Raw genomic sequence first — 12,442 nt, forward strand, 5'->3', positions numbered from 1 at the left:
TATAGGTGTTAAATTCAGGATTACTAAATAGGTGATCACCAAAAGACATCAAAACCAAATGTTGTAATGAGGTTATAAATCTTTAAGTCTGCTAACCAAAGTATACCACCGTAACTACAGCGGACTAGTACACAGCCCAGCACCTTAGACAATAATGCATGCTATTATTATTTTATGTAGATTATGAGCCCCATATAGGGATCACAATGTACATTTTTTTTAATTTAAGTATGTCTTTGTAGAATAGGAGGAAATCCACGCAAAGACAGGGAGAACATACAAACTCCAGGAGGAAATCCACGCAAAGACAGGGAGAACATACAAACTCCTTGCAGATGTTTGAACCCAGGACTCCAGTACTGCAAGGCTGCAGTGCCAACCACTGAGCCATCGCGTTGCCCCAAATAATGCATGCTATTTAAAGTGCCACATGTACTATCATTATATGGCGCTTATAATAATAAAGGACTTCTATACAAAAGTTCTACGGCTGTTACATCGGTCAGCATATGGTATTTAGACTTTCAGCAAATTCACTGGAAAATCAGATTGTGAAGATGACAAATCACATGGATTCTCTTTGTTTTCTGTCGTTGCTATATCTGAAACTCTTAAAGGGTCAGATTCATGGGCACATGGACTAGGTGCAGTTGTGTTACTATTGCCACATGTGGTAGGTGATATCACTTCTGGAGGCTGATCTGAAGGCACTGGAGCTGCCGATGACACAGGACCAGGTAATGGCAAGCCAGTCATGTGAAATATGTTACCCAGGCGGCAGCAGATCTAAAAAGAGGAAATGAAAATATTTTAGTAGCAAGTAGCAGGCATGAAAGCAACACAATCTCAATGGCCCCCACACAAATGAAACTTTTTTCATACATAGTATGTTAAATATTATCCTTTGCATTGAGAAGCCTGAATTGTGTAAAGGGGTTGTCCTGGATAAACCATTTTTGGCAAGGAGGTTGAGGAAGGTGAAAAAAAACTTTCTCAATTACTAAAGACAAATTGTGTTTTATTAGGTATACTTTCACTAAAGCAGCAAATGTGAAGGTATTTTGTAAGGATATTGATTCACATCCACCAACCTCCTTGCACCAGAATTCTTGTGTTGGTTGCACCGTCTTTTTGGTACAGATCAGTAAAAAGGATTTTTGGGGTCTTTTTAACAGATGACTTATCCTTAAGATATGTCATCAATTGAAGATCTGTGGGGGTTCAACACTAAGACTCCCATTTCAGTGAATTGGAGTTGTGATACCAAGCACTAGCCACTGTACCTGACGCTGTACATGGCAAATACTAATAGGTCAGGGGTCCAGGTGTCGGAATCCTGCCAATCTTTAATTATTGCCCCTTTCAAACATGTGCATGTCTTTGTCAAAGCCTAATATACGCTGAATCTATTACTTGCATACTCCAACTAGGAGCTTTAACAAGTGTCTAAATTCTAGCAAGATTTATCACACTTCACGCACCACTGTGATAAATTTGTCACTTCATATCCTGGCAGTGTCTAAGTTTATGCTGCCTAGCTTATCGACAGCATTAGTAACTGTAGGCCAATGTATTTTCTATTACTCTGGGAATATAGGGCATGCAGGGATTTTCCCTTTAATGCTGCTATGACTGGTGATGTGCACAATTCACACTGACTGCCTCTTTAGTAGTCAATAGTTTATCTGTTAGATTTGGTTACATTCACCTCTTTAGTTTTTATCTAAAGTTACTACTATTTAATGTTTTTCTGCAACAAACCATTACTTTAATCAACCTAGCACAAATGAATCTGGATAAGAGAAGGGTGATGTGATCTTGACCCAGGGTTAATGTTTAGCTTAGCTACCATGTTAGTGGTAGAATATTATAGTTATTGAATACACACAATGGCTATTTTTTTTGCGCAAAGCTACTGCTCATTATTGATAATAGTTTATGTCCGGCCTCCTCTTGGTTGTACGTGGTAAATGTTAAACCAAATGCTTTACTAAAGTATTACAGCTCCATGCAACCTCCAAGTTTATGGAAAAACCATAATACAGCACCCATACACTCCTCTTGGACTACTTTATACATCCAATTTCCATATGGAGTCATTCAATGTTTTTTGAATGTTGTATTAAAAAAGGTGACCATGCAATATAGCTTTGTAATACAGTGCTGTACAGATCACCATATAGTATGTAGCCTCAGTGGTACTGATCCTAGGTATCTCTAATGAACATCTTATATAGCCATACACAATATTTGGGTTCATCTACCTGGCTAATGTTACAAAAGTATTAAAAATATACTGTAAGTCTCAGATCTGTTCTCTTGTATGAAATGGTTTAATATTCTTTTCTGCCATTCTTGAGTTATCAAAGTTATCCTGTACTTGTTGCGTGACTCCCATACATCTGTTTTAGTTACAGTATAATGTTTGTCACTGATTTTTCTGATTATAGCCATCGAGCTCAGAATGAAGAGTGTACATGGCTGACTAAGTGGAAAATGTAAGACAGCAGCTGGATGTTTTGTAGTTACTGCAGTACGGCTAGACCGCAGGATGTTCAGCACATGTATTTTACTGGGGAATGGAAATCTACAGAGTGTGACAGCTATATCCAGATATCCAGCGTTACACATAGACACAAAACGATTCAATAAAGACTGAAACGTATAATGATGTAAAACACGTAGTTACTTTGGAAGTCAGTTAATCTGACGAGAATGGGCCATTTTCTCTATTTATGACCACATAGATTGTTCTTTTTATAGTCCATGTAGGTGTGAAGGCAATAACATTTCATTGTTGTATTATTCAAATTATTTTAGCATTATGGTCAGTGCCATGTTGGGCTTTTTATTTTATTTCTATGCCAGTTTTCTGAACTATATACATGGTGCACTTTGAGCACTCTAACAACTTATTACTATGGACAAGGCTCTCCAAAGTTCAAGACAGGTCACCAGGGCCCAAAGTGCTGTTTTCACTGCAATAAATTATTGAAACTGTGCCTTTAACTTTCTGCATGAATATCTGCATGCCGTTGTCCTGATGTGCCCCTATTATATTAGGGTCAGTGAAACATGTAGAGACAACTTTTTATTGCTAGGATGCAGTCATTTAATGGCTCCCCATATGTAATACACTGTTTGTTCTCTATCATTTATTGCATACCTGTGAAACATATCGATCACAGGCCAATGCGGGATATTGTAGAATATCCCTGATGAGATTGTATATATAATGAATAAGTCTGACATGGGAACACTGGGGCAGTGGGCTCCTGGTATAGGTACGTGTGAAATTATGGCACTTCACACTATAGCACACAGCTGGGGTATAATTCGATATCTTTGTCCACATGACCATGTAAGTGGGAATTCACATCAGGGATATGGTGTTTTATTTTAATGAATGACCACAATTTACTATGTAATAATAAAAATTACCATAAGTTTTATTAGGTTTTCCACATTTTTTCAGTTATCTGCATTGGGCATTGTGTTTACAGGGATCAGAAAGGCAGAGATGAATAATAAACTGTCTCTGCCTCCTCTATGGAGACTACTGCTCCCCTCTCCTGCAGCTGCATATTCAGCAAGCATGTTTCGAAACATTCAAGCAGTAGTTAACCCATATTGTAACAGATAAAATATATATACAGTACATGTCATCCATAGGCACTTCTGATTATTTATTCTTATTTATTTGCTTTTAATTATATAGCTCTGAAAAAAAATCTGATTTTTATTATTTATTTTATGGCACCATTAATTCCACTTTACCATACATATGAAGTACAGAAGGTTTAGATACATAGTTGTGTAGTAAAATCAGAGTTATTAAGGGATTTCTTTTCTTTTTTTTCTTTTTTTTTAAATGTAGATTGTGAGCCCCACATAGAGCTCACAATGTACATTTTCCCCTATCAGTACGTCTTTTTGGAATATGGGATGGTAATCCATGCAAAGATAGGGAGAACATACAAACTCCTTGCAGATGTTTTTTTGCCCTTGGCGGGATTTAAACGCCAGGACCCAGCTCTGCAAAGCTACAGTGCTAACCACTGAGCCACCGTGTGTCCCCTAGTAAGGGATTTCTGAGACTAACATATTGATGACTTATCCTTAGGATAGGTTATCAATATATGATCTTTGGAGGTACAATACCTGGGACACCTGCAGATCAGCTGTTTGAAGAGGCCGCCCAGCTCATGACTGCTGCAGCATCTACTTCTGCTGTTCACCTTTATTAGTTACATAATACAACAGAAGTCTTGTGCTATTCTAGTGAGTGTAACATTAAGGGGGCGTTCACACTACCGTTGGTGTCCGATTGCAGTGTCCGTTGCTACTGTCCATTCAAGATTTTAGCAACGGACACTAGCTGTGTCCGTTACAATTTCCATTCATTTCAATGGGATTTCATCTGTTGTCAGTTTGTGTCCGTTTGTGTCCTTAAGGGTCCGTTAACAACCATGTCCATTTTTTCAAGCAGAGAAATCACACATGCAGGATTTTTTTGTCCGTTTCAAAAAATGGACAGAAAGTGTCCGTTTTTTTTTTAACATTGAGGTTTATGGGCAACGGACATATAACGGACAGTAACTGATGGCCATCAGTTACTGTCCGTTATTTTCTGTCCGTTTATTTTCTGCACATGCTCAGAAAGCATAAACAGCAAAAAACAAAAAACGGACAGTATAAAAAACGGACACTAACTGATGCTAACTGATACTAATGCATCCGGGTTTTTTTTAACTGATCCATTAAATGGATCAGTTAAAAAAACGGACACATTAACATCAGTTAGCATCAGTTAGTGTCCGTTAATGTCCGTTATGATAGGTGTCCGTTTTTTTTCTTTTAAACGGACACCTTCATAACGGACACCAACGGTAGTGTGAACGCCCCCTTCCAGTACAGCTGAACAACAGAGAAGTCATGTCACAGATATGATCTACCTGTGTCTTGCATTTACCTGTGTGCGAATTTTGAGTGCAGGTCCAAGTTTCAGCCCCATAGTGTCCAAGAGATGATCCTCAGTCAGAAGAGGGAGAGTTAGTCCATCAATATCATGGTCTTTAAAAACCTAGAATGGAGAAGTTTGCTGATATGTAGTGTAGAAAAGTTGCCATAAAATATCATAGACAAGGTAAGAGGTAAAAGAGAACAAATTATGTAAATTTACACCCTTATGTCTATTATCTATCAGTAGTGTAATAAATATATTTAATAAAATGAAACCCTATGCATATGTGACAAATTATTTGAAGAAGCTGAAAACTATGTGGCCATGTTTCAGATGCAACAGTTTTAGCTACAGAGCCTCTGTTACACTGACCATGCTTTATTATAGAGTCACCCTTAGTGTCCACACAATAGTGGCAGCCACAAATCCCCAAATCAATGACAGCCACCCATTGAAGAGTAACCATGGTGTTGTTCATCAGCTATTAACCTGTAACTTCTTCTACATAAGTCACAGATGAGCACAAAAGGGAAAAGAATTGTACCCAACAGCCACAGTGTTCCTGCTACAATGTCAGTGCCTCTATGTGGCGGTGTCCTCAGGGCTAACACAACAGCACATGCTCTCATTACATTGCCACTGCGCCTTCATTATTATAACACACAGCATCTGCTGACATGTGACCCTCATCCTCTCTTGCCAAAAAAGTGTCATTCCAAGACAGCAGTACTGTATTCTTATTTGCAGAGCTTCTAGCAGTCTGTCTTTATGGATTTGTGAATCTTTTAGTTGTTGTCTCTGCCTTTATACCCCTTGTGTACATCTGTTGCCCAGTAGTCATTTAGATTATTTTAAAATATTTATTCTTGTATTATAATCTGTATAATATTTGTCTCCTTCACTTTATAACTGGATTTCCAATTCTAGCCTTACAGCTGTGGAGTAACTGAGCTAAATTCGCAATACCCAGCCAAACTCGCTCTCCTGGCATATGTGGCATTCAGGAGACTGCAGGACATTTACTACCTTTCATGCTTATTCCCTGTTGTGTTCTGTATCTATTCAGATTAAGGAATGCTACTTTATTGTTGCTGTGTTAGAATGAATGCAGATGAGTGTTGCAGTCAAGCACTTAGGGATATATAATAGCTGCTGGTTAGACGGTATTGGGCAGATGTAGCTCTCTATGGTTAATGAAGTCTCTTAGATACATTAAGTAATGCTGGAAGTACATCTGGTACGCCACTAGACTGTGAATCACCAATCTGCTTCCCTGGGCTCACAGACAGAAACGCTCACTGCTGAATTCAGCCTGCTAGTTCTGCACTCAGAGTGAATATAAAGTAGCTGGACACTTCCAAATGTCTCAGATACTCCTCAAAGCAACCTTGAAATCTACATGTTTGGAAACTTGTGATGCACTATCAGATGCTTGACAGTGTGTATGTACTCAGCAAACATTTGTGAATATGTCTGTATATTGACTTTACTGTATAGTAAACACTGAGCATTCATTCTCCTGTGCCTATCTGCCATACACAATGCATCAGGCAAAGCAGGCATGTGCTTAATATGGTACTGTCTAGAGTAAATCTGACCTCATATGATTTGTTTCCCATTCCTCTGTTGGGTTTCTGCCATATTTTTAGCACCTTATTCATGATGCCCATTGTCCGGATTACTGTGTACAGGAAGCCAGAATAAGAAGTCCATATACTTACAGTATATGCCAGACTGTTTTCCAGCTTTCACGTCTAAAGTCGCCTCATATGATTAACAACAGCACCAAATAATTTTATATTTCCCCTTCACTGGAGCTCAGCCATTTCTGTACTTCCCATTGGACAGCGGGCATCTAACCAGTCCACCAACTACACCATGCACCACCATGCTCTGTTCCATGCATTACCAGACACCACCTAAAGGAATAATCCAATTCAGGTAAACTGATGACCTATCCTCATGATAGACCTTCAATATAAAGTCAGTGGGCTCCAACACCCAGGACCCATACTGATCAGCTGTTTAAAGGGGATGAGCTGCTTGTAACCTCTTCACTGTTATCATCATATGCTATTTGTTTCATAGTGGCTGTACACTGTTACTCATTCACTGGTGTGGGACAAGGCTGTTAGATTACATTACACCACCACTATGAATCCGATGGCATGTGATGTAAACTGTGAAGGAGTCATGGCAATCACTACTGAGTACTGAGCCTCCTCTGATAGCTGATCCACATGCAGATAACAGAGAAGAGGTGCCAAGCAGTATGGCCATTGCAAACATCTGATTTGTGGGGTATTTGAGAGTCAGACCCCCACTGATCTTTTTTTGATAACCTATCTTCAGAATCAGTCTTCAATGAAAAAAAAAACAGGGACTACCATTTTACTTACATATACCCTCTCTATTAGATCTCCCTTACCAAAAGCTGTAGAAACAGGTCCATTCCTGTATTGAAACAGGAGGTACAATGGGTAAGCATAGGCAGGGGGAAGTCAAGAGGTCCCACTGTAAGCCTTTCTACAAAGATCAAAGAACCTAAAGACAGATCTACTAGAAAACATTTCCATAGACATCACTTCTGACCTGCAGTAGCACTTCACAAGCATCTTTTTCCCCCCATAAAAGCATTGTGTGATACCATTCTTACTATCTTAATTATCTTTTCACCTATTTTATTTGATCTGTGAGTTAAAACTGAGAAATATAAAATAAATCTTCTCTATGTGTTCCAGAAGCTCAGCCATGTCCACACTTTTCTTACTCTGTCTCTGCCTGTAAGACAACTGGCTGTTCCAGAAGCCTCTCTGGTGTGCACTGTCTATAGTAGGAGAAATAAAGATGTTAAACCCACTACTTTCAGACAAAGATGGAGCAGATTAGGAGGAGATTAATCCTTGTGTTGTGCAGGATTATACAAGTCTGTGTTTCAGGAACATTCAGAAAATACTGCTACTGACAAACAGTAGAAAAAAAGATTATCTCCTGTTTACTTTTATCATGTATTTCTAAATTTAGTAAATGTTCTACCCCAGCAATAAGTTACTTATGAATTCATAGACTGCCATCTCACAAGTACTGTGATAGCCAAAATATAACAGATAAGACAAACAACACATTTACTTGTGCATAAGTAGAACAGCCTGGCAGGCTGGACACAAAGTTATAGACATCCTGAGAAGACCATTTACGGATATCCTGATGAGTCGGTATTTCTTCTCTATTCAGGAATAGGCTATGTGCTCCTAGAAAAACAAAAGAAAATAAACATAAATAGTATAATACAAATGCTAATATGTCTCAGTATAACCTGATATATTATCATTTTTCTTTCCATTCACACATTCTAGAAATTACAATCACCTAATGTATTAAGAAGCCAGTAACAAAGTAACAGTGACCTTTAAAGGGGTTGTCCCATCACAAGGATCCTATCTATACTGCTTGTTAATGTGGATTTAAGACTTTTCCTAAATACACTGCTTCAGCAAAACTGCTTTGTTTGTCCACTATCTTACTTTATTCAATTCATTGTGGCCACAGCCCTGACTTAGCTGCTCATGAGTCAAGTGATGTATCTGCTGCTCTCAGGGGGGAGGGAGGAGGGGCTAAGTGCAGGGAGCGAGCCTGTGTATCTAGCTATTCCTGTGTCTACACCATGTGACCTAGCTTCCTGCTATCAGATAGGGGAGAGGAGCTGCTTTCATTTCTTCTGTTCTCCCAGTTATCAGGCTAGCTAATTCAGTTGTGTTCATTATGGCAGAGACAGGCAGTCTCTGTATGTAACACAGAATGGAGTTGCTGCTGCCTGTACTTCATAGTCCAATATGGGTGGGGGGAGCTACACACGAATTTGGGGGCGGAGCTAAACGGCAGGTTGCATGTGAAACCCCGCCCACCAAATGATGCAAGAAACCAGGAAGAAAGAAGATTTTACAGCAGTAAAGACTGATGAGTATGCGAGCTGGGAATACCCCTTTAACATCTTACTTGTTAGAGTATAGAAATCCTATAGCAATACACAGTAAGGGTGAATTCACACTGAGTAAACGCTAGCTTATTCTGAACGTAAAACACGTTCAGAATAAGCGGCGTCTAAAGCAGCTCCATTCATTTCTATGGGAGCGGGGATACGAGCGCTCCCCATAGAAATGAATGGGCTGCTTCTTTCACTCCGTGCAGTCCCATTGAAGTGAATGGGGAGTGCCGGCGTGTACGCTCCGGCATGAGCAGAGCTTGCCGTATACGCCGGCACTCCCCATTCACTTCAATGGGACTGCACGGAGTGAAAGAAGCAGCCCATTCATTTCTATGGGGAGCGCTCGTATCCCCGCTCCCATAGAAATGAATGGAGCTGCTTTAGACGCCGCTTATTCTGAACGTGTTTTACGTTCAGAATAAGCTAGCGTTTACTCAGTGTGAATGCACCCTAAAGCTTGATATAAACCTGGATGTAAATGAAATGGTTTTATGAAACAGCATGAAATGTGGTGCCTGACTATATCACATATCTATTGATAAGGTTATTAGAATGGGATTGAGTTTCCCAGGGCCCACAATTTCATTCTGTGGGCCCTGCTATATAGCTACATTCAGATATTAGCTGTCACTTATTTGCAATTTCCTAAAATATCACAGACATTTTTTCCCAGTAGCAGCTGTCTGCCTAGCCTTGCCTTGTAGTTTATCTGTCCTAGAGTCCTCACAATAGACTGCTGCCTGGCTCTTGCCTTAAACTAGGACCCTTTTAGCTCTATGAACTGGGCATATGTGTCCGCACAAACCACATGCAGTAGCAGGATGATTGGTTATTGGTGGCCTCTGCAATATTATTGAGAAGATGGGGCCCAGGGAGGAAGGATACTGGTTGGTGTGACTCTGCATCTAGATGTCATTGCAGATGCCCAGTGTGTCTACAGCATATAAACAAAACTGGATATTCTCTAAGAATATTCTCAGTATATTATACCAACACAGAGCCTGATGGAGATGCTGTATGAGTATCTGAATGAAGCACAGTGAGTGTCTATGTCAGGAGTTCTACATTACTACTGTATGACTACATTGACTAGGGAAAATGTTTGTTTTTGTGCTGTGTTAGCCAGTGGGTAGGAAATATAAAAAACAAAATACGAGAGTCTTCAGTAGTTGATACCTTTTTTAATGGCTAACTAATAATGATGACAGATTACAACGTTTCAAAGTTCTCGGCTTCTTCTTCAGGTATATCTAAAAACAATTTCTGAAGGCTGCATATTTATGTACAAAAGGACACTCAGGAATAGAATTCTAGGAGGGAGGGTGGAAGAAGGTTATTGGTTATTGGTACATACAAATAAACAATTCATCAGTTTGCAGTGTTCTTATCAGTTCAGAGAGTGTCTCTTATGGCTGTCTCAGTTCAGTGATTTCTGTAGGATGCCATGAACCCATGTGAGAACATTGCAAACTGATGAATGTATTGTATGTACCAAAAACCTTCTTCCACCCTCCCTCCTAGAATTCTATTCCTGAGTGTTCTTTTGTACATAAATATGCATCCTTCAGAAATTGTTTTTAGATATACTTGAAGAAGAAGCCCAGAGCTTAGAAACGTTGTAATCTGTCATCATTATTAGTTAGCCATTTAATAAAAAAGATATCAACTACTGAAGGCTCTCAAGTTTTTTTTGTTTTTTTTTTATATTACATTGACTAGGTTTTTGAAAAAGAGGATGTATTGTGCACCTGGAAGAAGTGAAGGATTCATCGTTACTGGGAAACTGAATGGACTTGTTGAAAGGTGAACTGGAGACTGGTAGATGTATCTGTCTTCAAATGTTGGTCCTGAGTTGGTAAGTTCCTTGTCAGCCCCAGTCCTGCTTCTGTTGGACATGGAAGGAATAGGATTACTTGTCTTCTCTTGGTTTTCTTGGGTTTCCATCACAGTCTTGTCTGTTGTAGAGTCATTATTTGCTTTTCCTTGGTCACATCTATTAAATACCTCAGTATCTTCTTCTTTTTTCTCTTCTTTCTCCTCTTCAGTAGCAGAAGGCGAAACTTGAGGTTTATTTTCTGCTGGAATTTTGGTCACACCCATGTTGCTCTCCGTAATTTTTGGATTGCCAGCTCTTCTGCCCGGTCTTCGTGCTCGTTCTCTTTGCAAGCTATTTATGGGAGTATATGGACTGGTCTTTAAAACTGAACTACCGTGAAGGATGTCCAATGCATTGCGATGGACAAAGAAATCTGAGGGAAGCTGGCCTTCTGGACATATCTGCCGACCTCTGAAGGCTACTGGGTTGGATGGCATTCCATGGTAGAGAAATGGTGTGTCCATATCAACAAAACCTTTTCTATGAGACTTGTCCAACTCTCTTTGGTGATACATTGCATTTATTTCCATATCCATCCTATATAATAAAATGTAAAATGAGCACTTTAAAGAAAAGTAAGATAAAGTTGTCTATGTAATACACTGGTGGAATGTGTCTGCCAGAGCAAGAGAGACTACTTGATAGAGGTTCTCCACTCTGGCTCCTAAAGAAAGGGTGCCAAACAGAAGATCTCAGATTAGGATGTCCATATAACATAACAGGGCATATGGACAGAGGTGTTTAAAACAGAACTACCACTACATATTACTTATCAGAAACCCACAAATGTCCATATAATATGGTTGTTATACTGGGTGATCTGGCTTTGTTGAAGGGATGTCTTCCTCATGTTGATACACTTACTTGTAGCACGTCTTTATGACAACACTAGCTGGTATCCGCGACTTCGTCTGCAATGATTGTAGAGAAACATGATGGGGTTTATTCCTATTAATGTGAGGCACATGGAGTTACTAATAGAGATGAGCGAACACTAAAATGTTCGAGGTTCGAAATTCGATTCGAACAGCCGCTCACTGTTCGAGTGTTCGAATGGGTTTCGAACCCCATTATAGTCTATGGGGAACATATACTCGTTAAGGGGGAAACCCAAATTCGTGTCTGGAGGGTCACCAAGTCCACTATGACACCCCAGGAAATGATACCAACACCCTGGAATGACACTGGGACAGCAGGGTAAGCATGTCTGGGGGCATAAAAGTCACTTTATTTCATGGAAATCCCTGTCAGTTTGCGATTTTCGCAAGCTAACTTTTCCCCATAGAAATGCATTGGCCAGTGCTGATTGGCCAGAGTATGGAACTCGACCAATCAGCGCTGGCTCTGCTGGAGGAGGCGGAGTCTAAGATCGCTCCACACCAGTCTCCATTCAGGTCCGACCTTAGACTCTGCCTCCTCCAGCAGAGCCAGCGCTGATTGGCCGAATTCCGTACTCTGGCCAATCAGCGCTGGCCAATGCATTCTATTAGCCCGATGAAGTAGAGCTGAATGTGTGTGCTAAGCACACACATTCAGCACTGCTTCATCACGCCAATACAATGCATTAGCCAGTGCTGATTGGCCAGAGTACGGAATTCGGCCAATCAGCGCTGGCTCT

General features: G+C 40.0%; 1 protein-coding gene across 1 annotated transcript in view; it reads right to left on the reverse strand.

The window, feature by feature from the left end:
• Nucleotides 1–496: 496 nt before the first annotated feature.
• The window catches only part of SAMD7 (sterile alpha motif domain containing 7), a 36,698-nt gene continuing 24,752 nt past the window's right edge, over nt 497–12,442 (reverse strand). Inside the window, exons 6-9 of the mRNA XM_075266709.1 lie at nt 10,697–11,361; nt 8,093–8,214; nt 4,973–5,083; nt 497–786 (exon numbers count right to left, since the gene is read on the reverse strand). Of these exons, the coding sequence (XP_075122810.1) occupies nt 517–786; nt 4,973–5,083; nt 8,093–8,214; nt 10,697–11,361 (1,168 nt within the window). The 3' untranslated portion in view covers nt 497–516. The remainder of the gene's footprint in view (nt 787–4,972; nt 5,084–8,092; nt 8,215–10,696; nt 11,362–12,442) is intronic.

Source organism: Leptodactylus fuscus, chromosome 3, assembly GCF_031893055.1.
Source record: "Leptodactylus fuscus isolate aLepFus1 chromosome 3, aLepFus1.hap2, whole genome shotgun sequence".
NCBI classification, from domain to species: Eukaryota; Metazoa; Chordata; class Amphibia; order Anura; family Leptodactylidae; genus Leptodactylus; species Leptodactylus fuscus.